The sequence below is a fragment of the Camelina sativa genome, chromosome 9, assembly GCF_030686135.1.
Source record: "Camelina sativa cultivar CO46 ecotype springtype chromosome 9, ASM3068613v1".
Lineage (NCBI taxonomy): Eukaryota > Viridiplantae > Streptophyta > Magnoliopsida > Brassicales > Brassicaceae > Camelina > Camelina sativa.
In genome coordinates this window covers 29263784-29287478 of record NC_141888.1, presented here as the reverse complement: position 1 = coordinate 29287478, position 23695 = coordinate 29263784, and the positions used below count along the sequence as shown (strand labels likewise).

The 23695-nt window shown below is 34.1% G+C and overlaps 5 protein-coding genes, 1 non-coding gene and 2 pseudogenes across 11 annotated transcripts; 5 read left to right on the top strand and 3 right to left on the bottom strand.

The window, feature by feature from the left end:
- Positions 1 to 19: 19 nt before the first annotated feature.
- Positions 20 to 2262, bottom strand: LOC104711808 (uncharacterized). Of its 2 annotated transcripts, none has more exons than XR_015566064.1 (5): positions 1844 to 2206; positions 1522 to 1760; positions 1194 to 1311; positions 682 to 822; positions 20 to 490 (listed from the first exon to the last, which is right to left on the bottom strand). XR_015566064.1 is itself a non-coding variant. In XM_010428572.3 (5 exons), exons 1-5 carry the CDS (start codon positions 2094 to 2096, stop codon positions 235 to 237), a joined length of 1002 nt encoding a protein of 333 aa, XP_010426874.1. In that variant the 5' UTR covers positions 2097 to 2262; the 3' UTR covers positions 20 to 234. The 2 variants fall into 2 exon arrangements, 1 of the variants encoding a protein (XP_010426874.1); XM_010428572.3 differs by having other exon boundaries at positions 1194 to 1306; positions 1844 to 2262.
- Positions 2182 to 2261, bottom strand: TRNAL-UAG (transfer RNA leucine (anticodon UAG)). Its single transcript has one exon. It is a non-coding gene; the product is annotated as a tRNA-Leu (tRNA).
- Positions 2263 to 5524: 3262 nt separating the features above from the next.
- Positions 5525 to 6032, top strand: LOC104711807 (protein GL2-INTERACTING REPRESSOR 1-like). Its single transcript, XM_010428571.3, has one exon. It carries the CDS (start codon positions 5616 to 5618, stop codon positions 5919 to 5921), a length of 306 nt encoding a protein of 101 aa, XP_010426873.1. The 5' UTR covers positions 5525 to 5615; the 3' UTR covers positions 5922 to 6032.
- A 1104-nt stretch (positions 6033 to 7136) lies between these two features.
- Positions 7137 to 8477, top strand: LOC147938948 (uncharacterized). The gene is made up of 2 exons (XM_087465812.1): positions 7137 to 7484; positions 7857 to 8477. Exons 1-2 carry the CDS (start codon positions 7137 to 7139, stop codon positions 8475 to 8477), a joined length of 969 nt encoding a protein of 322 aa, XP_087321938.1.
- A 128-nt stretch (positions 8478 to 8605) lies between these two features.
- On the top strand, positions 8606 to 10228 carry LOC104711806 (ubiquitin-conjugating enzyme E2 variant 1D). Of its 4 annotated transcripts, none has more exons than XM_010428570.3 (4): positions 8606 to 8866; positions 9390 to 9529; positions 9652 to 9777; positions 9869 to 10228. In XM_010428570.3, the coding sequence occupies exons 1-4, from the start codon at positions 8833 to 8835 to the stop codon at positions 10007 to 10009; spliced, it is 441 nt and encodes a 146-aa protein (XP_010426872.1). In that variant the 5' UTR covers positions 8606 to 8832; the 3' UTR covers positions 10010 to 10228. The 4 variants fall into 4 exon arrangements, with proteins under 4 accessions (XP_010426872.1, XP_010426871.1, XP_087321134.1 ...); XM_010428569.3 differs by having other exon boundaries at positions 8661 to 8866; positions 9390 to 9532; XM_087465008.1 differs by having other exon boundaries at positions 8666 to 8892.
- A 3927-nt stretch (positions 10229 to 14155) lies between these two features.
- On the top strand, positions 14156 to 14923 carry LOC104715591 (transcription repressor OFP15-like). Its single transcript, XM_010432983.3, has one exon. The coding sequence runs from the start codon at positions 14175 to 14177 to the stop codon at positions 14748 to 14750; it is 576 nt and encodes a 191-aa protein (XP_010431285.2). The 5' UTR covers positions 14156 to 14174; the 3' UTR covers positions 14751 to 14923.
- A 3278-nt stretch (positions 14924 to 18201) lies between these two features.
- LOC104711804 (transcription repressor OFP18 pseudogene) lies at positions 18202 to 19270 on the top strand (annotated as a pseudogene). Its single transcript, XR_015567115.1, has one exon. The product of XR_015567115.1 is annotated as a transcription repressor OFP18 pseudogene (transcript).
- Positions 19271 to 20897: 1627 nt separating this feature from the next.
- LOC147938947 (uncharacterized) lies at positions 20898 to 23306 on the bottom strand (annotated as a pseudogene).
- Between the last annotated feature and the right edge of the window lie 389 nt (positions 23307 to 23695).

The window sequence follows — 23695 nt, the reverse complement described above, 5'->3', positions numbered from 1 at the left end:
AATATCGTTTTCCCCCGGCTTTTAAGTTTTAACATGCCTAGTAACATTATTATTAGATCCTTCTAAACATGTTTTTACACTGTTGGAAGGAAATGCAAACGCAAAATCATGAACGCAAACGGGAAACAAAGTAATTAGTCGCAATTTGATTTTTGCTATTTCTGCATATGAAATTATGAATACAGAGCAAGAGATAGATAAACAAATCAAAGACTGATGCAATTCTTGTAACGTCTACTTGTGTGTGGACAAGAAGTTGGAACTCACTATCTCCAGTAATCCCTTTGGATTGTCTGTGTGTACCCAATGGCCGGAGTTACGAAGAAGATGAGTTGCTACCTTTCCTTCTGAAACATTTTGTCTCTGGTTAGCAATTGTTTCAAGCCGCTGAGTTGTATCCTGGTCCCATCGGTCACTCTTTTCTGCTATCACGAAAGATATCTCTGTCTCTTTCGGCGGGTTCTCTAGCAAAGACCAGTATGAAGTCTCCCTGCAATGATACAAGTGAGGAGTCATATGAATAAAGTAAAATCTTGAGGAAAGTCCTGATAGCAGACTAAGGAAGGAGACTCCAAATGAAGCAGAGTATTTGCTTCATTTGGAGTCTCCTTCCTTAGTCTGCTATCAAGTCCTTCTATAAATATTAATTATAGTCGTTGGTTCTTATGAGGGGAAAGAAACCTGTAAGAGTTGAACATTTGGACAGCTCCATCAAGGTTAAAGGCCCATGTCTCTGAGTCTCCAGATCTCTTGAGATTGCTGCCAATCCACTCGGATAACGATCTTGTAAACCCAAGTTCGATCATATGATCCACCAGCCACCTAGAATCACATAGCAATGTTTGAGGGGCACGAGATTGGATTTATATACAAACAAGCTAAAAGGAGCGACATTGACATGTGTAACATAATCAGCTAGAAGGAACCATATAAGCATAGTCTTTATTCCCACTTATCTACATGCATATCCGTGCTTACTTTACTGATACATGCCAAAATCAAAATAAAATGCCCTTGGCATCCGCAACAACAGCCAAATCAGGACTGATGTTATACACCACATACCCGAGATTTCATATCATAAGTGAGCAGTACGTATCTACTAGCATGTAAATGCTTATGAACATTAACCGTAAATGGAACTACTAAGCTATAAACAAACACCAAGACCCACAAAAAGAATGAGACTTTACTTGCGGGAAGGGATTGGTGAAGGTAAACTCTGCAACGTCTTCAGAACTTTCTCTACTTCACCATCACTTTTCTCTGCCTTGACTTCCCCAGGGACAGAGTCTAGCACCCATAGCTGTTCTGCATCAAAGAGAGAGAACAACAACAAACAAAACTTTGCTATGGTCATCATCATCATTCCCCAAAGAAAAACACACATTGGTCATCCTACAAGAGCTCTTTAAACTTGCATTAATCATAAGAATTTACAACCAAACAATGAACAAACCAACATATACTATCAGAAGTGATCCTTTTGATCAAACAAGTGTAGTCACTTTAGTCCAATACCTGTTTAGGAGGAGAAGCTGATTCACCATAATCACCACGAGCACAACTCTCCATGAACTGCAAAGCCACTTTACCTCCCAAAGAATGACCAATCACCACATCAGGCCATTTCCAACCATTTGATTTCACCAAATCAGCTAAATCTTTAGCTGAATTCACAAGACTATGAGGCGGATTAAGCCCTTCCACCTCCGCAGATCTTCCATGGTTCCTCAGATCAACCAGTACCATCTTCCAATCTATGCACACACACAAAACAAAAAGTAATTAATCGATATATCAAATTAAAAGCTTAAGATACAGATCACAGAGAGAGACATACCAGAAGCAGAGGAGACGGAGAGAGACGATGCGAGGGAACGAGAAAACGATCTCCAGTTTCTTCCGGAGCCGAGGAGGCCGTGAAGGATGAGAGCTGTAGACTCATTCTTCCGATCGCCGGAGGATCGGACTTCTTCGTAGGCTAGGGTTTGAAGAGATCTCGAATTCGTGAAGCAGGAAGCGAATAGACTCGGAGATTCAAGGAAACGAATCAAAAAGCGAGATTCAAATCGGTTCGTTAGAGTTCTCGCCATTGATTGATTCTTCAGCTGAGCTTCGAAATTCTCCGGCGAAGTTAAATTAAAGCGAAGAATTTAAAAAAAAAAAAAAAAGAGAAATTGACAGCTGTGGGATTTGAACCCACGCCCTTTCGGACCAGAGCCTAAATCTGGCGCCTTAGACCACTCGGCCAAACTGTCCGATGTTGTTATGTCTCTTAATATATTATTTATATATGCAAATTAAATTCAGAATCAGGCTTGAAAGTATAGTAAAATTCAAAATGGTACGATAAAATTTAAAATGTATACATCCATTTTTTTTTCATTGGTGTATTTAATTATGTTCGCACAAGTTTTTTAGCTATTGATGATCCCACACGTAATATTATTCATTTATCAAATATTTGACCAATTGAACCATGAAAAATACCAGAGTACATGGCATAAATCATATAAAACTCCTCTAAAGTCCAAATCACCAAGCTGCAATTTTGTATTAATATTTATATAGTTAAATATTATATTTATTTAACAGGGTGAAGATGTATATTGATTTTATAGTAGTTGACGTTGCATGTCTATTTCTTCATGTAGATGTCATAAACATTAATGTTTCAAAAAGTCTAAAACAAATAATTGAATGAAGAATCAAGTTGACGAGGAAGAGATGATTTTGGACAAGCTGCGAGTGCTTTAATTGAAAAACGGATAATCCGGTATGTCGCATAACCAAAATTTAAATTTTCCGTATAATGAGGAATAAAAAGTCCAAATGGGGTAGTGTTTGGACAGTGGAACAAGGAATCCTCTAATAACCAGAACAAGATAATTTATATAGACATCGATCCTCTTCCAGAATCATCCATCAGTGAAAGCAAACTACATATGTTTTGATGTTTTTAGTTTCAACCTTCACATTACTGTTTCAAGCTCATATATAGAAACGGTTCTGACCACAACCGACCAATCTTGAAATGAACATACTTTGGACTTTGGAGCAAATGTTTCTGTTTTGATTTCGATCATATACAACCATGCATGGGATCATTAAGCAAGCAACTTAATAATTTACATATACAACTTGCTCAATCGTCCTTCTTAGTGACTTGAAACATAATTAGAGAATGAGAGAAGTTATCCCCTTCACTCTTCAGATTTGTAATGAATGAGGGATTTTTTTTTTTTTTTTTTTGAACACATGAATGAGGGATTAAGATAACACAAGAATACAAATTGTAGAATCAATTAAAAGCTACCATTAACTTCCATTAAATTGCTTCACATGGCAAATAACTGATGCTGAGGTATAAGATTTTATGGAAGGTCAATGGTAGTATTTGACATTATCTAATTATTTATTAGGAATAAACTTCTTTTTTTTTTTTTTTTTTTTTTTGCTAAAGATCTGATAATCTTCTGAAGCAAATTTTTAAAAAATAAAAATAAAGAGGCTTCTTTTACAAATCATCCCATTTTGGGCTTCCCTGTTGTGTAATCGCCTAAAGTTTAAAAACCCTGTTGCATAACTGTCGTTTAATTTTTTACTAGTCTACAAATCATTTAAAATTTGATTGTCCTCTGAATTGTGAAGCATTTAATACACGAGAGATTACTAAGTTATTAACAGCTACTATATCTGTATTTTAGTTGTTGGCCTCTAGTTCCTGTTAATTTCATTTTCTTTTGTTTTAATCTTTCATTTTCTATCCCTATCGATTATGTATGGACAAACTAAAAACAAATAAACATAATTTATTTCCAATTTTCGTTTGATTATTTAGAATGATTAGTGATTAGTGAATATGGAAATTAGAAACATCTTAATGGTTTACCATAACTAGTCACATACATTAATAATTAGGTACTAACTCGCGGAGAACCGTGGGCTGAACATTTTTTTAATAAAAATTTGTAATAATTTATTTTATTATTATATTATTTATAATAGTTTGTGATTAAAAATTTGGTTTGCTTATATTATAATTTTTGTATTTTAAAAATATTTATTGAAAACCTGTCAATAAAACATTTGTATTTAATGAATAAAATTGTTTAAACCCTTGTCAACTAAACACAATCATTACTAACATGTAAAAAAGAGCAACTAAATATAGCTAGTAAAAATTCTAAAAAGTCTCTTTGAAAACAACATTCATTGTTTTTTTTTTTCTGTGGCTTCCTTTTCTTGTTTTTGATAAAATTTGTAGTTGTATATTTTATGCGATTTGGTTTTTAAAATCTTATCTGTTAATTTTTTCTTAAGTACAAATTAGTTTTGATTCTAATAGATTCTTTTTACTTTTCTACAATTTATTTTATTTGATGTGTCTCTGATTTCATTTTTAATTAATTTTATTTATTTAATTAATTAATTAATCTTAATTAAGTTTTTTAATGGCAATTGAATATATTTTTTACACGTTAGTTTCATATTTGTACTTCTCAATTAATATAGTAGGATAAAATTTGTAGTCGTAGATTTTATTTGATTAGATTTTTAAATTTTTAGCTGTTAATTTTTTTTTAATACGGATTAGTTTGATTCAGATATTTTTTTTTTACTTTTCTACAATTTATTTTATTTAATGTATCCCCGATTTTTGTTTTTTATTAATTATATTAATTTAATTAATTTATTAATCTGAATTAATTTATTAATCTTAATTAAGTTTTTCTAATGGTAATTGAATGTAATTTTTTACACATTTAAGGTTAGTTTCATATTTGTACTTCCCAATTAATATAGTAGGATATCTTTCATTTTTCAGTATTGTCAAAAAATATTACCACCAAAAACATTGATTTATATTCAGAATTTAGAAACTAGTTGAGTTTCAAAGGTACTTTTGCAACGTCCATTTGGTTACTAATCATAAAAAAGGTTTTTTTAGCTGGAGTCTGAAACCGTCGTTTTAACGGACGCTTCACGATATAAACGTACTACTAATTATTTTATTTTATTTTTCTGAAAAGTAGTTTGTAGATATTATTTTTTAATGAGTTTGAATTATTATTAGTTAGTGTTATTGTAACCCATTTTTTAGATTGTGACTATTTAAATTATTTTCACAATAGAAAGTATTCTACCTTTTTTTGCATAAACATTCAACTATTACTAAAAAAATTGAATAGTTTAAAATCGAATAGAAAGTATTCTAAATAAATCATTCATTTTCCTTTTAAAAATTGTAAGATCTAACCCTTCCCCTATACATTTAAGCAATAAATAGTTTGATGCATTGGTGTAGATGCACTAATGCATTGTTTACTGAATCGCCTTTTGTTTCATATATTTGTCTCTCTACTGTTCTTTACTCTTTTTTCCCACCTCCATTTAATAAAATTATGACTAAATAAATAAAAAGTACTATTTTCTCTCTCCATAACATAATCACTTTATTCAACATTTATTAATTCTTAATCATATTTAGCTCCTCTTCTTCCTTATATATACACACATAAGCCATAGTATCATCAAACCCATCACCTAGAACAACACAAAGAAAAAACAAAACAAAAAAAAAACCCTCTCGACGAGTCCGAAGTTTCAAAATGAGAAACAAGAACGGTAAAAGAGTCAGACTCGAGCCAGTGGCGAGGATGGCGGAGCCGGTGGTTCCTAATCGGAGGTTTGTAGGAAGATCATCATCTACGGACACGTTATCATCGCAAAGCTCGTGCCTGTCGACGGTGGAGGAAGTGAAGGAGGAGGTTGCATCGTCGTGGGTTGATGAAGAAGAGTTGCTGGACATGGTGGTGGTGGGATGTTGCAGATGTATGATGTATTCTTTGGTCTTGCAAGAACGTCAACGTTGCCCCAACTGCAAAACCACCACCCATTTGATCACCTTTAATTAGAAACTTCTTATGAAGTAATGGATTTCGAATTTGGACTTTTTGAGTTTGGGATGATGAATTTAATGTTCTTTGTAAAGTCCTCTATATAAAAATCATATTATTAAGTGTTAATCTCTATTTTTATATGCAAAAATTGACAGAGAGATCATTTCTGTTTCGTGGCCGTCCATGGTTCATGTTTTAACATTTTGAAAGCCAAAGACATGAACGATGATCACTGATATTCATCAAGAGTTGAGTTTGATTGTTTCAAACGCTAGTTTTGGTGTTTGAGTTTATGTATATTTTAAGAGGTAATCGAAAACGCCAAATAAAACGGAAAGTTCATTTTAAAAAGTACTAAAAAACATTTAAGGCAAAGAAAATAAATTGACACGTCTCGAACTATATAGTATTAAGAATCAAATTGGTAGTATGCTAATAATGGAGTTGCTTAGGTTTCATCGGCATTAATTCCGGTTTTCAGAATTAAGGTTATTCATAGTGTATTTCCATCAAATACAAAAGTATCAAGAAATTTTACAAACTTAAAATTTGAGAAGGGTTCTTCAAAGTTTAAACAAACTTACTAAAACTTGTTTGGTGTATTTTATGGTATTTCTTCTATTTCTAAGTACTGAATTCTATAAAATGTGTTGAATAATATGATTTTAAATTTTTGTATTTATTAAGGAAAGTACGACGAAATAGAATTTTTGTCTAATAGAAATTTGACATGTCATTTTCATAGTTTAGTTAGATTTGACGTGTCATTTTTATAGTTTAGTTAGATTTGACATGTCATTTTCATTTTACTATAATTTAGTTACAAATCTAGAGATTCTGAAATCATAATTTAAATAAGTTTCATATATATGTATATAAATATATATTTTCATGTCAAAAAAATCCACACTTAGAAAGAAAAAAAAAGACTTTGAGCTTTTCATATCATATGTTTGCAAAGTTTAAACGCATATTTCCTTATTTTTTTATAAAACAATAATATTTGATTTCCTTCTTTTTATTTATAATAGGTATTTTGCGCTAACAATTAACAGTTTTATATTTCTAATACAATAATTACAATTTCGTTCTATATTTCTAATACAATGATAAGTTAGAACGAAATTGTAATTAAATTTAGGAAATATGAATTTTAAATATATAATGAAAAAAATTATAGCGCGATAGAAGAAAAAGTGGAATACTGCGGTATTTTACGGATGGTGGAGGATGGTTTCTGCTCGTTCTCTGGTAAACAAAGGATTCATTAAACGGGTAGGATCCGGTAATTCCATATTGGTATGGTCTGATCTCTGCATTCCTGCTCAACTCCCGAGACCAGCACTGCGCACAGAGTCGTCTTTCGACCCTTCGCTTCGAGTTAATATTCTCATTGACAGGAGTTCAAACTCCTGGTATATGGCTTTGTTTTTGGCTACTTTTGTACCGGAGGATGTTACCATCATTTCGGCTATACCTTTGGGAAGTTATCCCTCACCAAATAGGTTGGACTGGCATCTCACAAAAAATGGCATTTATACGGTCAAATCAGGCTATAATACTTTGCGGCAGCATAAGGTCGTTTCCACTGTTACGACAGCTTCTCGCCCCAATATTATTCCATTACAAGCCTTTGTTTGGCAGATTCGGTGTCCTCCAAAACTTAGGCATTTTATGTGACAAGTACTCACTGGCTGTGTCGCAACAACCACGAATCTCCGGGCAATGCGGAATGGGTTGTGATATTAAGTGTGCGCTTTGTGGTTGGTTGAAAGAGACAATCAATCATGTTTTTTTTGAGTGTCCTCCGGCGAGACATGTTTAGGCATTATCCCCATTTCCGACGGGGCCGGGGTTTTTTTCCTTCCTCGTCGATTTATGCAAATATGGATTTTTCAGCAGGTTCCCTTGGCAGATTTCTATACTTGGCTTTTATGGTATATTTGGAAGGCGTGGAATGATAAAGTTTTTAGCAACTTCGACTCTAATCCACTTGCAATTTTTTGGCTAACGGAGGATGAATTCAAGGTTTGGTCTTCGGTGCAGGCTGAAGTTTCAGCGAATCCTCCATATGGCGATATCCGAACGGGTCCTGCGAGTGACAATATTTTTGGGGTGGGTAGACATGTTACGAGTTATAACTGTTTTGTGGATGGGTCATGGAAAGCGTCATACCAATATATTGGTCGCGGGTGGTATTGTCTATCCTCTGTAGGGGAGCCCCCAACTATGGGAGCAACCAACCTCCGTCGTAGTCTTTCACCTTTTCACGCTGAGGTTGAAGCTCTGGTATGGACGATGAGGTGTATGATTGGCGCAGATAATCAGAATGTTGTCTTCCTAATAGATTGCGATGACTTGGTGAAGATAGTGTCTTCGCCTTCTGAGTGGTCTGCTTTCATGATTTATCTGGATGAGATTGAAGCTGATAAGGATGAATTCACCATTTTCTCTTTGGTCTTGATCCCTAGTTTGCAGAATGGTAAAGCGGATAAGCTGGCGCGATATGTTTGTTCAGTTTCGCACTTACTCATTTATGTAAATGTTTTTCTTTCTAATTGGCTCGTTTGAACTGATCTTTTAGTTTGTTGACCGAAAAGAAAATAGAAGAAGGAAATATCGAGTCAAAGAATGATTCGTAAACGAGTGGGTGTTTCTGTAACTATTATAACTTGTAGGAATTTAACAATAGAAAAAACAAACTTGTAGGTGGTAAAGTTGAAAAATATTTAACCTTTTCCCTCTCCCCGAAAGTACCCAATTTGTCTAAATTTGCCCCTCACGTTTTAGCTTTCTGTCTTTTCACCAGATTCTCTCTCGATTTCTCCCCTTTAGCGTTCATCTCATCTCGCCTCGCCTCTCTCTCTCTCTCTGTACTCGATCAGATCTCAAAATCAGTCGGATCCAAACCACAACTTTATCGATTATGACTCTTGGCTCAGGAGGATCTAGTGTTGTTGGTAAACAAATATTTCGATTCTTTCGGGTCTGTTCTCGTTTTGATTGTTCATTTTTCTAGGGTTTTGTGAATCCGTATTATTGGGTTAGTTAGGGTTTTTAGAACTCGTATTGGGTTTTATTTGTGTGTTTGATCGATAGGGTTTTTGAGATTGTTCTCATGGGTTTCGTCGATCTATTATATAAAATTAAAAAATTGATTCTTTGATCTTTCGCCTTTCGCCAATTTCATTACTCTGTTTTTAGTCTGATCGCTCTGTTTATACAAGTCTTCATGTATGTAGATTGATCAGTTGATTCTAATAATTATCTGAAAATGATTAGCTGATGTTCCCAATTCTTGTGTTTGATTGCTTCTAGGACCTTAGAACATAGGAAGTGTTTGTGGATAATTGTTAAATTGATGTTTTCGATTCTCTTTTTTGATTAGAAAGATGTTTTTTTTTATGTGTTTGCAATTCTCCTGTTTAAAATTTAAAAATGATTGCGTTGTGATATGAGTTGTGTTTTCTTATTACGTTATAGTTCCGAGGAATTTTCGGTTGTTGGAGGAGCTTGAACGTGGGGAGAAAGGTATTGGAGATGGAACCGTGAGCTATGGAATGGATGATGGAGATGACATCTATATGCGTTCTTGGACTGGCACCATCATCGGTCCTCACAACGTAGTTATATCTTTTGCTTTTATTTGCTAACAAGTGTTTTAAGAAGCATTGATCTTATTATTGACAACTTTTTAGTGGCTTCTTCTACTTGTACTAACAGATGTATGTCCTCCTATGTGTAGACTGTTCATGAAGGTAGAATCTATCAGTTGAAGCTCTTTTGTGACAAAGATTACCCTGAGAAACCTCCAACTGTCCGGTTCCATTCACGTGTTAACATGGGTTGTGTCAACCACGAAACAGGAGTGGTACGCCTAAACTCGCCACCTTCCTTCTCATTCTCTGTCTTGTTCCTTTGGATGTACTGTAACTTTTTAATGCGTATATGTGTGTGTATAGGTGGAACCTAAGAAATTTGGGCTTCTTGCAAACTGGCAAAGAGAGTACACAATGGAGGATATACTGACACAGCTGAAGAAGGAAATGGCCACGTCACATAACCGTAAGCTTGTTCAACCTCCAGAAGGTACTTGCTTCTAGTTGCTTCTGGGATCTTCTTCTGGTTTGCTGAAAAAATCATTGCCCCATCTAATACCGAAGTATGTATCTTGGGGTCCTCCATTGTCGTTCTCAAGCTTTTTTCTTTTTTCTGTCTTAATTCATCAAAAAAGATGGTATGGTGATGATGATGATGTTGTTCAATTGATCATCTGAAGTTTTATCATTGTGTGCAAATATCAAAAACAGCTTCTTCCCCCACTCCATATGTGTTCAATCTTTTGAATTTACTTTTCGTTTATTCTAACATATTTTCTCACCCGTAAACTTAATGAATTCTGCTAGATTTTATTTGTTTGTGATGTAATGTACCAATGTTCTTCTCAACAACAAAGTATCATAAAGATTTGAATCTTTAAATCCAAACCGATGGAAAAAGATGCCATGGCCAGCTTCATGACCCTAATTTTTGTTTCTGTGATTCGATTGAACTAAAGCCATGGTGAAACTGATTGACATAACCTTTGATATAGTTTCGTCACAATCGAAATTAGAACACTTTTCCACTGATGATGATCCACATCGATCGAATGATAAATTGTACATAAGTTCTTCATGCACTGCTTGATGTTCCGTGTCCTCGTTCTTGATTTAGCATCTCAGTCAAACACTTAAAAATTCGACAGAGAAACAATCATATCTTCGACATGTGGACCTCTATGTCTTATAAGGATATCTTAGCAATGTCCTGTGTGTCTGATACGATCCTTGAGGTTTGTTTTATCGTGGTCATGGTCATGGTCATGGATTGAAAATTCACTACACTTTGTCTCTTTAGTTCTTTCCATGATACGATATCCATTTTACGTAACGGACAGACTGGACAGTAGTTTCTTTCAATTGTTGTTGCCACTATGATTTTGGAATTCTTTGTTACTAAATGAACTCTTTATTTTATTAGAGAGAGATTTTGTCATTTTGAGATCAAATAACTCCTTAAACTTCCTTGAATCATTTTTTTTTTTAACCCAGTTGAGCTATGACTTTAGGAGTGGTCTTCGAAAACCAAATAATTAAATATGTAAATGGGAAAATGTGGTTGAACCTTATTAAAACCTATATATATAACACATTTACACCTTCCTCACAAGCTCAATTAATTATGTTTCATCATATTCAAGCCCAAACATTAACAACACAGAATCCAACCTGGATCTTATGGTGATAGATCATAGATGTAATCTCTATAATGTAAAAAAAAAAAAGCTCTATAATTTTTTCTTTAAGAACAAAAAACAGATAAAGAAAATAATATATCACTATAAGAAAACAGCTTAGATCTGACAGGCATATCTGTCAGATAGCCGTCGGAAACACGCATTACTGACCAAAAACCGACAGAAACGTCCGTCGGATCTAGATTGTCGGAAAAATTATTCTGTCAGAAATCCGTCAGACATTACTGACGGATTTCCGACAGAAGTTTATCCGACGGATTTCTGACAGAAATTCTACCAACGGATTTCTGACAGTCGTTTTACTGACGAATTTCTGACGGCTAACGATTCGTAAATTTCTCATTATACCGACGGAATTACCGACGGATTATATATATAATATTAAAAAAAAATTAAAATTTTAGAAAAATAAAATTAGCATAATTATACAATTTTAATTAAATACTAAAAATATTTATTATCTAAATGCTTAAATATTTAAATTCAGAAGTTTAAAACTTTGAGAAAATATATTCTAAAAACCCAAAACAAGAAATTGTTAAAAAACACTAAAAATTGTTCCAAAAAATAACAATATATACTTAACAATATCAAAAATTCATAATATACAATATATACTTAACTGAAAATAAATAAAATGTATAAAATAAATACTAACAATATTAGAAACCATTGTAAAAAACAAACAAAATATATCAAAAATTATAAAATGTATAAAAATCTTATACCCATCCCTAAAAAAACTAAACAAATTCATCAAATCCAATTAATCAAAACCAAATCATCAAATCCAATAAAACCCAATTCTAACAAATCTAACACACATCTCTTACAAACCAATTCATCAAATCAATAACACCCAAATAGAACAAACTATCAAACCTAACAAATCTATCTTATTCCTAAGAAATCTAAGAGAACTAAGCAAAATTTTTAAACACATAAAAAGAGAACTTATCTTATAAGAAGTTGGAGAGAGTGGTAGGAGAGACTAGCCATATTGGAAGGAAGTAATCTATGGAGGTCAGCCATGGAGAGAGGATTTGAGAAAGATTTTTGGAAAAGTAAAAACAATATGGGGAGAAGAAGATGAAGTGCTTTGGTAATATCGACGGTACTGACGGAATAACTGACGGATGTCTTAATTTTTTCATTTCCCGCGTCCCAAAAATTTGACTTTATTTAGCTCGCGGGCAAAAAATTTGATATCCGTCGGTTTTCCGTCAGTTATTTCCGACAGATTACCGACAGATACCAAAATTTTGTCAATATTATATTTGTCGGATTACTGACGGATTACTGACGGATTTAAGATTAAAACTCTTAATTTCATAATTTTTATTGACAAATATGTATATAATATGTATTATATACTAACCACAAAATCATTTGTGAAAATAAACATCTATATGATTAAATTAGAGAGAAAAAATAATTTCAAAGACACATGGCAAATACTTACCCATAATCCCCATAATATGTAATACCACACCATAAGTCTTTTAAGTAAACAACTCATTTTTCTATAAAAACACAAATTTTTAAGAATGTTGTTTAAAACAAGATTAGTTAGGCATTGAAAACTCATCTTTTATACATTGCTTATAAAATAATGCATTATGGAGCTAAGTTAGAAAGATTTTACATTATCCACATATAAACCGTCAGTAATCCGTCGGTTATTACTGACGGATTACCGACGGATCGAAAAAAACAGACCAAATTTTGACACACCCGACGAAAAGTTAATATTCGTCAGTTTTCCATCGGTTATTTATGACAGATTACCGACAGATCAAAAATCACCAACCCAAATTTGACACACGCGAAGAAAATTATATATCCGTCAGTAATCCGTCAGAAAAACTAAAGGATTACCGACGGATTTTGTCCGTCAGTAAATTTCTGACGAACAACCGACAAACTAATCTTCTGTCAGATATTCGTCAGTAAGCCGTCGGTAATTACCGACAGATTAGTGCCGTCAGTAATTTCCGTCAGTAATCGCCTTGTTTTCTTGTAGTGTATATTCGAGAAATTGTGAAAAATCGGTTAGGACATATACGTAATACGCATAATCACATGCCGTAAGTGAAGTTGTCAACTGTCAAGTTTCAACTAATAGTTACGGTGACATTGTGAAATTAAGTTCCGGAGATCTGTTGTTACATCCATATTTTAAACATTTGTGTGCTGTCGACTAATGTTTTACAGGAACATTAAAAAGAAAATAAATTGTGATAGTACAGTTATTATTATGTTCACCAAAATTAGATGGACCAAAGGGACAAATAATTGTTATGGTTGATAAATAACTATGTACCGTAACAGTACGACCAAACTTATAAGTATAATAATTATGGATCAGCAATATTGTAACACGGTCAACGATGTTTTCTAAACTTAATTTTTTCGAATAATACAAACATTTCAAAGAATAATTTATATATAATCCTATACGTCGTAGTAATAACCTTTTATTATGTAGAATCAAGATCCGTCTCGAACCATTATAATTTTTTTTTACTTGTGAATTGAGATTTGAGGTTCGAGTATGTATGTCTAGCAACATGAAAACTAGGTATTTACTTATTTGTCTACGAGAATCCGTAAATGAACTTATAAATTTACTATTCATAATAATAATGATAATAAGAGTATAATAATACAGTAAGTTTTTTTTTTGCTAATTTTTGAGATTTATTACGTTGTTTTTGGACTTATGTATTTTCTTTCTCGTGCTTTGGATTTACGTACCCGAAAATCAGATATCCAAAAGACTCTTAAGTCTTAACCCTTTGTTCACTTTTAATCGTACATTCCTTTAGGTTCAACAATAAATACGAAGTTTCACGATATCTATCACCCACCCCAAAACCCTTTTATACTCCCCCTAAGCAATTTTCTCATATTGATTTCCAACCCAAGAAATTAGGAAAGATACGAACAACAAAGAGGGAAAAAAAAAAATGAAAATCCCATTTTTAAACAAGAGTTTTTCATCATCATGTTATTCAAGTTCAGATTCATCATCATGGGGATGGCCTTCTTGTCACCAAAACCCTAGAACACAATCTTTCAGAGTCAATACCACCGCAATCAACCCTACTGACGACGTCGAAGAGGAGGAGGAGGAAAAGGGGGATGAGGAAGAGGAGATGGTGGACGAGGAGGAAAAGGGGGTTGAGGAAGAGGATGAGGAGAAGGAGGAAAATGGAGAAGATATGGACGAGGAAAAACCGCTTCCTGCCATCATCTCCTCCTCTTCCTCATCCTCCTCCATCGATGCCATTGAAGAGCTGCCGGAGACCGAGTCCATAGAGAATGTGATCAAAGGAATACAATTATCAAAACGACTCATCTTTGAACATAAAGGAGAATCAAACTCTATTCTGGAAGAGATGAGGAACAAGGATTCATGCTCTTGCCCTTGGAATCCATCTACACTTTCTCTAATTTCAAGTGGTTCATGGTGGAGATGGTTGCGGTACACTCGCTTCATCGCGGCTACATCCAAATGTATCGTGCAGACTACTGATCAATAGATATATGATTATTCATGCATGAGAGAAGAAATAAACATGCAGTTGACGATTGTCCTCGGTTAGAAGCGTATCGAGTTACGTACGTCAAGAGGGATTGATGCGGACCCAATTAAGAGATCTCTGTCTGAGCATTTCATCTCTTATGTTATGTTATCAATTCGTATATTCGTGAGATAATTCGTTCTTTGCTTTCCATGCGTGACTCATGCTGATATATGGTAGGTACGGTACATTTTTAATATAATTAATATATTTTGTTGTTGTTCATTTATCAAATAAAAATACAATTTTATTCACAAAGCATCACAATTGTTTTGTAATAGATTAGTTCCAATTAATGATTTCATCACTAATTGTAGTAAAAATATTGAGTTATACTATAGAGTAGGTGATGATGAGGTCCATATATATATTCTTGAGCCTCGTAACATGCATGCATGCGCAGATGTGCGCATCACAAAAGGAAGGTATGAAGCTATAGTTTGAATCCTTTCTTTTTAATCCTTACTTACTTCCATTCTATTATATATATAGATAAAGGTGTTTTTAATTTGTTGGTGGATCATATACATGCAAGCATGACATCGACAAAGACCAAAGGAAAAAAAGGGTTGCAAAGTATAGAGTTTCAATTTAACTTAATAATTGTTTTTTTTATTATTATTATTTTTTTTAGAGATATTTTAGAATATCTCATATGGCTATGAATCACATGGTTCTTAGCTTCTCTCGATCTCTCTCTCATGCCTCTCTCTATGATGCCCAGCCTCGTCTCGAACCAGTCAAGCGTTGCACCATTATATGCCTTCGTTGACCGGTGAGCTACAAGAGCTAGGCAACTTAATAATTTTTATTTGCAAATACATTTCATCCAACTCCATTGTGGTCCAAATACAAACGGACAAACCAATAGATTTTGTACGCCCTGGCCATCAATCCCATTGTCTTCGATACACATGACCGGACATATAATTCTTAATGTAATAGTATTATTTTTGGGAAAACTGCAAATGCTCGGTAGTTGAAAACTCTTGACTAATTCTATCGACATAAGACTCATCAAAATTTTCATTGTCGGTATAAAAATCTTTTAACAATCAACGTTATTACACATGTCTCTTCTGCTGACAATTTATAACTAATATATATGCATGTAACTGCTAAAAACAGTGAATAAAAATGAAAGTATATGTAAAAAGTAACTATATCTTTTTAAACTGCTTTATAAGATTCGGAAGTACATTATGTTTGTGGGAAACAAGTCTACATGAGGAAATACGTAAAGATATAAGCATTTACACTTTTGTCTCTCTTTAACTCTCTTTTTGTATTGCTCACTTGTCTTTTCACCTTTCTTTTTTAATTTATTTGCTGCTAAGGTTTCACCGATAGCTATATATTTTGTTACAATTAAAATCGCAGCATAGTCTGGTATAGTTTTGAAGAAAATTTTGTCTGTTTATTTTGTTTTCTTTCGTTATTTACACTTTAAAACTTAATAAATTCCAACGTTAAACTATTTGGGTTGGACTCAGACCAAAATTTGTAAGCAAAATATTGTTTCGACGTAGATCAATCTAAAATTATTCTTTTAGATATGTTCGTATTCAAGCCGGACAGGTCAAGCTAGCCGATGGCCACGATGCTTTAACTTTTTAAGGTCCTATCATATTAAAGTTGTATCAGTTTCAGATTCGACAAAGATATGTGAATGAATTATTACTATTAAAATTGGGAAATGTTTCAGTTGAAGCGACTGCCACGGAACTTTATAATATTTGTCTAACATCGACGTCATATCTTTTTGATAGTTGGTTGGTTCCTTCGACTGTTCGTTGAGTAACCTATTTTTAAATGCGTTTATTAGTTCTCGTTTTATTTATTTATTAGTTCGTGTTATATTTAAAGTGTGGGATACGTACTCGTACACGTACATGCCTATCTAGCTAGTATCTATTGATATATATTATATATATATATATGTTTTAAATACCTTGTTCTCATTTTAATTGAATTTTTTTTTTCATCTTAGTTGTCTACACATTCTACGAAATTTTGTTCTAAACATGACGTCACACTAACACGAAAGATTTAGGGTTATGGTCCCAACTTTTGGTGAAACTAATATAAAAGACTATCCAAATTTCATAGAGCACATTGAATTCAGAGTTCTATAGTAAAGAATCATTTTTTTTTGTTTGATTGTATATAATTGATTGTTCAAACTATGTGAATCTGTGCAAACAGCCCAAGATGAGAGTTGATTTCTATACTACCGAATCATTTTACTAATTAACTAATGCAGTTTATAAGAGATGATTGTTCAAACTATGTAAATGAAGTTTCCCATTTTTAACAAAACCGTTGGGGGGGGGGGGGTTTAGTTGATCACTGGTGATTACTATGATTGAATACTATTTTTGATGGTATATTATAATGCTTACATTATAATGATCATGGTGGATATTTTCGACAGGTACAGCTATCAAGTTTCAATCAATTATTTTGGCGATCCATATTGTTGAACTCATTTATTTTGGAGATCGTTTATGTCATGTTGTTGTATCTATCTATAGTTTAATAGTTGCCTGTCAATTTTTAATAGGAACATTTAATCAAACATTGACGTTGATAACTCTTTTCTCACAACACTAGTTCAGTAGGTAGTTACGTTCCATTTCCTAAAATTTAATTTTATTTAATTACAATGATATTTGTTTCTTTTTTCTTTTTAATAATTTGCTCATTATCAAATACATAAAAATTTTAAAAGTTTCATAGATGTGTTAAATTTTAAATTATTTTTAGATAAAGTATACTTAAATTACTACAATATGCATTGACTTATATCGACACTGATTGATAACCATTTTACAAAAAAACTGTACAACTTTTTTTACAGTTTTCCACTATTTCGTAATAGTTTACAGCTTCAGCTTACCGTTTTCTGTAAAACTTTATGCATGTTACCAAACAGACCTATCATGTATTTGATCTACATTTTCTGTGACTAACGCAATTACGCAAAAGTATCTTTTGATACTTTTACGCAAAAGTATCAATTCCATGAGCATTTACAGTTTACTTAAGTTTTGAAGTGAGTTTATATACTATTAGGAGTAGTCCATGTATTAATTAATATTCAAACAGATATATATAGATAATAGATTCTGGAGATTCAAATTATCAAAATTGTTAGAAAAACACACAAAAGTTTTAACCGGGAAAATGTACTTAAAAAAATTGAATGATCCCCAACAAAACAACAATAAATTTGGGTGCCAATAATTAAATACACTAACCAAAAAAAGAAAATCAAAATTTAATAAAATTTAATAAATCTAATAAAGTTTTCTCTTTTGTAAAAAATGACCCCGCATCCTTTGGTGCTGCTGCCTCTACTCTCTTTTTCAAAAGCCTTAAAATCTTCCTTCGCTCTCTCACCATTAATTCTCTATAATTTTGAATCCAACCCCAAAAAAAAAGAGAAAATTGCATTCTCGTCTTGTCTTATTTTCTTAAGAACCAAAAAAAAAAAAAAAACCAAAATGGTAAGGAAAATGAAACTCCCATTCCTAAACAAGAACAACATGACTTCATCTTCTTCATTTTCTTCAAGTTCATCATCTTCTTCCTCTTCATGGCCATGGCCTTCTTGTCATCAACAAAACCCAAAAACAACATCTTCAAGAGCTTCCGTAACCGTTAACAAACCTAAACATGTCGATGAATCCGAGCCACCACCAAGAAGCTTCTCCTCCTCCTCGTCCTACTCATCCTTCTCCTCCACCAGCCACGTCATGGAAAATCCGCCGGAAATAGAGTCTATAGAGAATGTGATTAGAGGCCTAAAATCATCGAAAAGACTCATCTTCGAACAGAGAGGAACATCGAACTCTATACTCGATTGCGCTACCAAGAGAGAAGATCATGATGATGAAGAAGAAGGCTTCATGCTCTTGTCCTTGGAAACAAACGATCCTTACTCTGATTTCAAGAACTCAATGGAAAAGATGGTTGAAGCACACGCTCTTCATCATGACTGGAAAAGCCTCGAGAAACTTCTATTTTGGTTCTTGAAAGTGAACGCCAAGACCAGCCATAGATACATCTTCGCAGCCTTCGTCGATTTGGTGTTAAACTTTGTAGTTGTACCATCCAAAGATATCGCCGGAGAACCTAGTTCCGACGTAGGCGTCGAAGATGTTCTTTCGTCGTCGTGGCCGATCTCGTTGTACACGTCGTACTCTTCCTCTGATGAGACCTCGTCGACGTCCGTACGGTTATTGCCGGAGACTTCGAGAGGCGAGAAGAGTAGGGGCGTTTGTTGTTTATCGTCGTTGTTTGAGTTAGAAGAGAAGATTAATCCAAATGGTTAATTTAATTATCTTTCTTAATAATTCCTGCATTTTGATAACTCTATGGATTACTTCCTTTTTCTGATTTGATATTATGGAGATAACCATGATTACACACGTGTACACTTTTTGTAGCACGTGCCATATACAGATTTTTTTCTTTTTCTTTTTCTTTCTTTCATGCAGAAGATTAGTGCATGGTTAACTACAATGTGATCAACAACCAAATCATCAAAATCGTAAAATGAAGATTGCGTTACGAAAGCCTTATAACCTGATCTAATAACGTTAAGTATCACCACATTACTTAGCGTATTCTTCAATGCTGCTTATAAAAATCTGGAAGAGCTGGTCAACGTACTCTCCAGAACATTCTTCCTCACTCAATCCAAGGAATTTGAAAATATTATATACGTGGACAGAAGAAAAAAGAGCATTTGAAGGACGCTCAATGTCTGGATCTTATTGCAAACAAAGTATTTTCAACCCCGATACCGTAAAACTAGCCTTAGGGGTCTGGACAAAAAAAAAAAGCAACATAAGGATAATTAAGAAAAACTGTAGGAATGATCCAACAAGTATGGATAAAGTTGTAGTTCATTCCAAACTCGTGCCAATAAGTTATAACTGAAAATAATCAATTCCCTCCTGTTGTGTAAAACCTTGAGCTACCAAACGAGCTTTATAGCGTTCCACCGTACTATCCGGATTGTACTTAATGGTGAATATCCATTTACATTCAACGACATTCTTACCCGGTGGCAAAGATTCAACATCCCAGGTATGAGCAAGTTCAAGAGCCTGAAGCTCTGCATCCGCTGCATTTGTCCACTTCTCATATTTCATGGCCTGATGAAACGTTTTAGGCTCGGTTTCCATGTTATAAGAAAAGATATAAGACTGAAAAAGAGGAGTATATCGATCATAAGAAACGACTGTAGAAAGAGGATAAGGTGTAGTTTGTTTAGGTGTATTGTCTTTAACTATAGACAAGGAAGTATTAAAATTAGTAGGTGGCAAAGATGAGGAAAAGGGGACAAGAGAACAATGATACTCAGAAAAATAACTAGGGGCTTTAGTAGTTCGCTTAGGCCTAGCTATGATTGGAATACTAACATCTGTATCTTGTGTCGCTATATTACCAGTAGGTGCAGGAACTAATGGTGATGACAATGATGCAGATGGTAATGATTCAGGTGCTCTATCTGGGTTAAAAATCAAGCTATCCTCATCAATCAAAGGCATAGATTCAACAAAATGTAAAGGAGCAGGTAATGGTAAAATAGAATTTGGAAACATGTCAACAACAATTCTACCTATATCACTAGACTTAAAAGGAAAAATACTTTCATGGAAAATCACATTTCTAGAGATGGAAACAACCTGAGATTCTAAATCCAAGACTTTATAACCTTTATAACCAGTTGGATAACCTAAAAAACACAAGGTTTAGCCCTAGGATCAAATTTAGTTATATGTTGAACATTAGTAGAAACATAACTAAGACATCCAAAATTCTTTAAAAGTGAGTAATCTGGCAATTTTTGTAAAAGAAGTTTAAAAGGAGATTTGTTTGCCCATAGAGGAGAAGGTAATCTATTTATTAAGAAAACTTCAGTAAGTATACAATCACTCCAAAAATGCAAAGATATATTAGACTGGAAAAGCAATGCTCTAGCAACATTCAAAAGGTGTTGATGCTTTCTTTCTACTACAGAATTTTGTTGTGGTGTATATGCACAAGAAAAATAGTGTAACATGCCATGTTCTTTGATTAATTCTGAAAAAGTTAATTCATGTGCATTATCTGATCTAATAGCCTTGATTCTCTTATTATAAAAGCTGGAAAAGCAATAGCAACATTTGATTTATTTCGTAACATGTATACCCAAGTCGTTCGACTACAATCATCAACCAAGGTAAGAGAATATTTGAAACATTCTATTGACTCAATACTAAAAGGACCCCAAACATCCATATGAATAAGATCAAAAGGGTGATTAGACAAATTGTTATGACAAACGTAAGCTAACCTCTTTTGCTTTGCTAAAGGACAAATAGAACACGGAGTAGGAGAAGAAACAAAAGACTTCAAAGCAGGAATCAAACTAACTAGTTTCTGCAAAATAATAGACGAGGGATACCCTAAACGCTGATGCCAAAGCTGACTATCATCACTCACTGAACCAGAGAAAGGTTGAACAGAGGAACAAGCTGCAGGTGTTGATGTAGAGAGGGTCGCATTCTCTTGTTCCAGAATGTAAAGATTGTGAAATAGTCTACCCCTCCCAATCATCAAGCCCTGAGAAAGTTCCTGAATGAAACAAAAATATTCAAAGAAATGAGCGGAACAGTTTAAAAACTTTGCTAAACAACTGATACTAATGAGATTGAATTTAAAATCCGGTACATGTAAAACATTATGTAAAACTAATGTATGAGTGATATGAACAGTTCCTGTATGCGTGATTGATACCCTAGCACCATTAGGTAATATAACAGTGACATTAGACACAAATCTTAGTTCACTAAACAAAGCTAAATCTGAACAAACATGAATAGATGCCCCACTATCAATTATCTAAGCATCATGAGGAAGAAATTTCTGAAGAGTAGAAAGAACATGATCTTTGAAAACAAGATTATTATTCTCATATTTAAGAGAAGTAGAAGGAAAATGAATTATAGTACCAGAAGTAGATGTATGTGCCATCAGACCATGTTCTGTAATAGTTGCAGTATTACCAGAGGTACTAGAAGAAGAAGCCGCAGGCTCTTGTACCTGAACATTTACCCGAAATTGCGAAATCAATTGCTCAACCTGTTGCGGAGAAAGACCTTGAAGGTTATTAACACCAGGAACATTGTGTGCTGCATACTGTGGAACTACAGGTCCATAAGAATTGGTTCCCTCAGCCGGATAAGTTCCCATATCAGAGTAAACTTGAGCAACAACATTTGCATTTTGCATAGCACTCCCATAAGGGACATTTGAGGTTGTTGCATTCGCGGCTGGACTGGCACCATAGGCATCCGTGGCTGAAATTGTGTGTTTCCCTTCTGATTAAACCCTCCATTATTCACCTTCCCATGTCCTGGAGGATATCCATGTAACTTGTAGCATTTTTGCACAGTATGTCCCACTTTCCCACAATGAATACACATAGGTTTCTGTGTGTGTCGAGCAGTGTTGTAAGCAGCAATATAAGCATTCTCTGCATTGTTAACCAGAGGAGCAGTAGTTTGAAAAGCAACATTATCAACACGAGTAGCAGGCTTCACCGTGATATGGCGTTCATCCTGAGTAACCATATTAAAAACTTCTTCAATACTCGGAACAGGTTTGAGCATCAGAATGTGTCTCCTAGTCTGATCATAACCTTCATTCAAACCCATGAGAAATTTTGTCACCCTGCCTCGCTGCTGTAAAGTCTCCCACTTAATAGCTGCATCACACTCACACCGACCACACGTACAAACAGGCAAATCAACATAATTCCTTAGTTCTTCCCACAAAGTAAGCAAGGTTGTATAGTAAGTCGAGATATCCATAGATCCTTGAACTAACTTGCTAAGCTTCTGTTCAATATCAAAGATCCTAGGAGCATCATCCTGCTTAAAACGAGATAACAAGTTCTTCCATATGCCTTCAGCAGTTGGTATGAAAAGTAAAGATTGACCAATCTTTTTATCTACAGAATTCATTAACCAATTAGAAACGATGTCATTGCATCGAGACCAAGCTCCAAAATCCCTATGATCCTCTGCTGGTTTCCTTATTGTACCATTTTTAAACCCCAACTTATTTCTAGTATTCAAGGCCATCCACATCGACCTTCTCCAAGAATGAAAACCAGAAGCAGGCCCGGCTCTAGGGGTGTGCTGGGTGTGCCAGTGCACCGGGTCCACTCATTTTTTTGATTTTTTTCCTTTATATTTAGGGTCCAATTTTTTTTTTTTTTACCATGTAAATTAGGGTCCAAATTTTTTTCTAGCTCAGGGTCCATATATTTATTGGGCCGGCCTGATCAGAAGCAGTACAAAGACGATCCGAAACAAGAATCATACCAACATGATCAGCGTTATGAAGATAATAGGAGTTATCATATTGATCAACTTGATAACGTTGCTCACTGGTAGAAGACGGTGGAACCGGTGGTCGAGTCATCGGAACTGAAGGCTGATCTTGCGAGTTCATTGCTTTGAGCAAAATCCAAGAATCCAAAAAAAAATGAAATTGAAACACGAATTGTGAAATTGAACACAAGATTCGTTGTTACCCAAGCTCGATCAAACCAAAAACATCAAAATCAAAAGTGTAAAACAAATTCCGATGAACAAATCGCAAATCGCGAAAAGAAGAGATTGCAAAAATTGCATCTAAGAGAAAACTGGACGATAGTGCGGAAGTTGTATAAAACTCAAAGAGATAGCTCTGATACCATGATAAAGTCCGACGAACAAGATGATCAGAGTTAAAAAGATGACCGGAGAGATAACGGAACTTTATTTATGTAACTGACAAAGTGAATATTACAAAGATAAAATCTCAATTATCCCAATTCTAAAGTATTTATACTCAGTCAT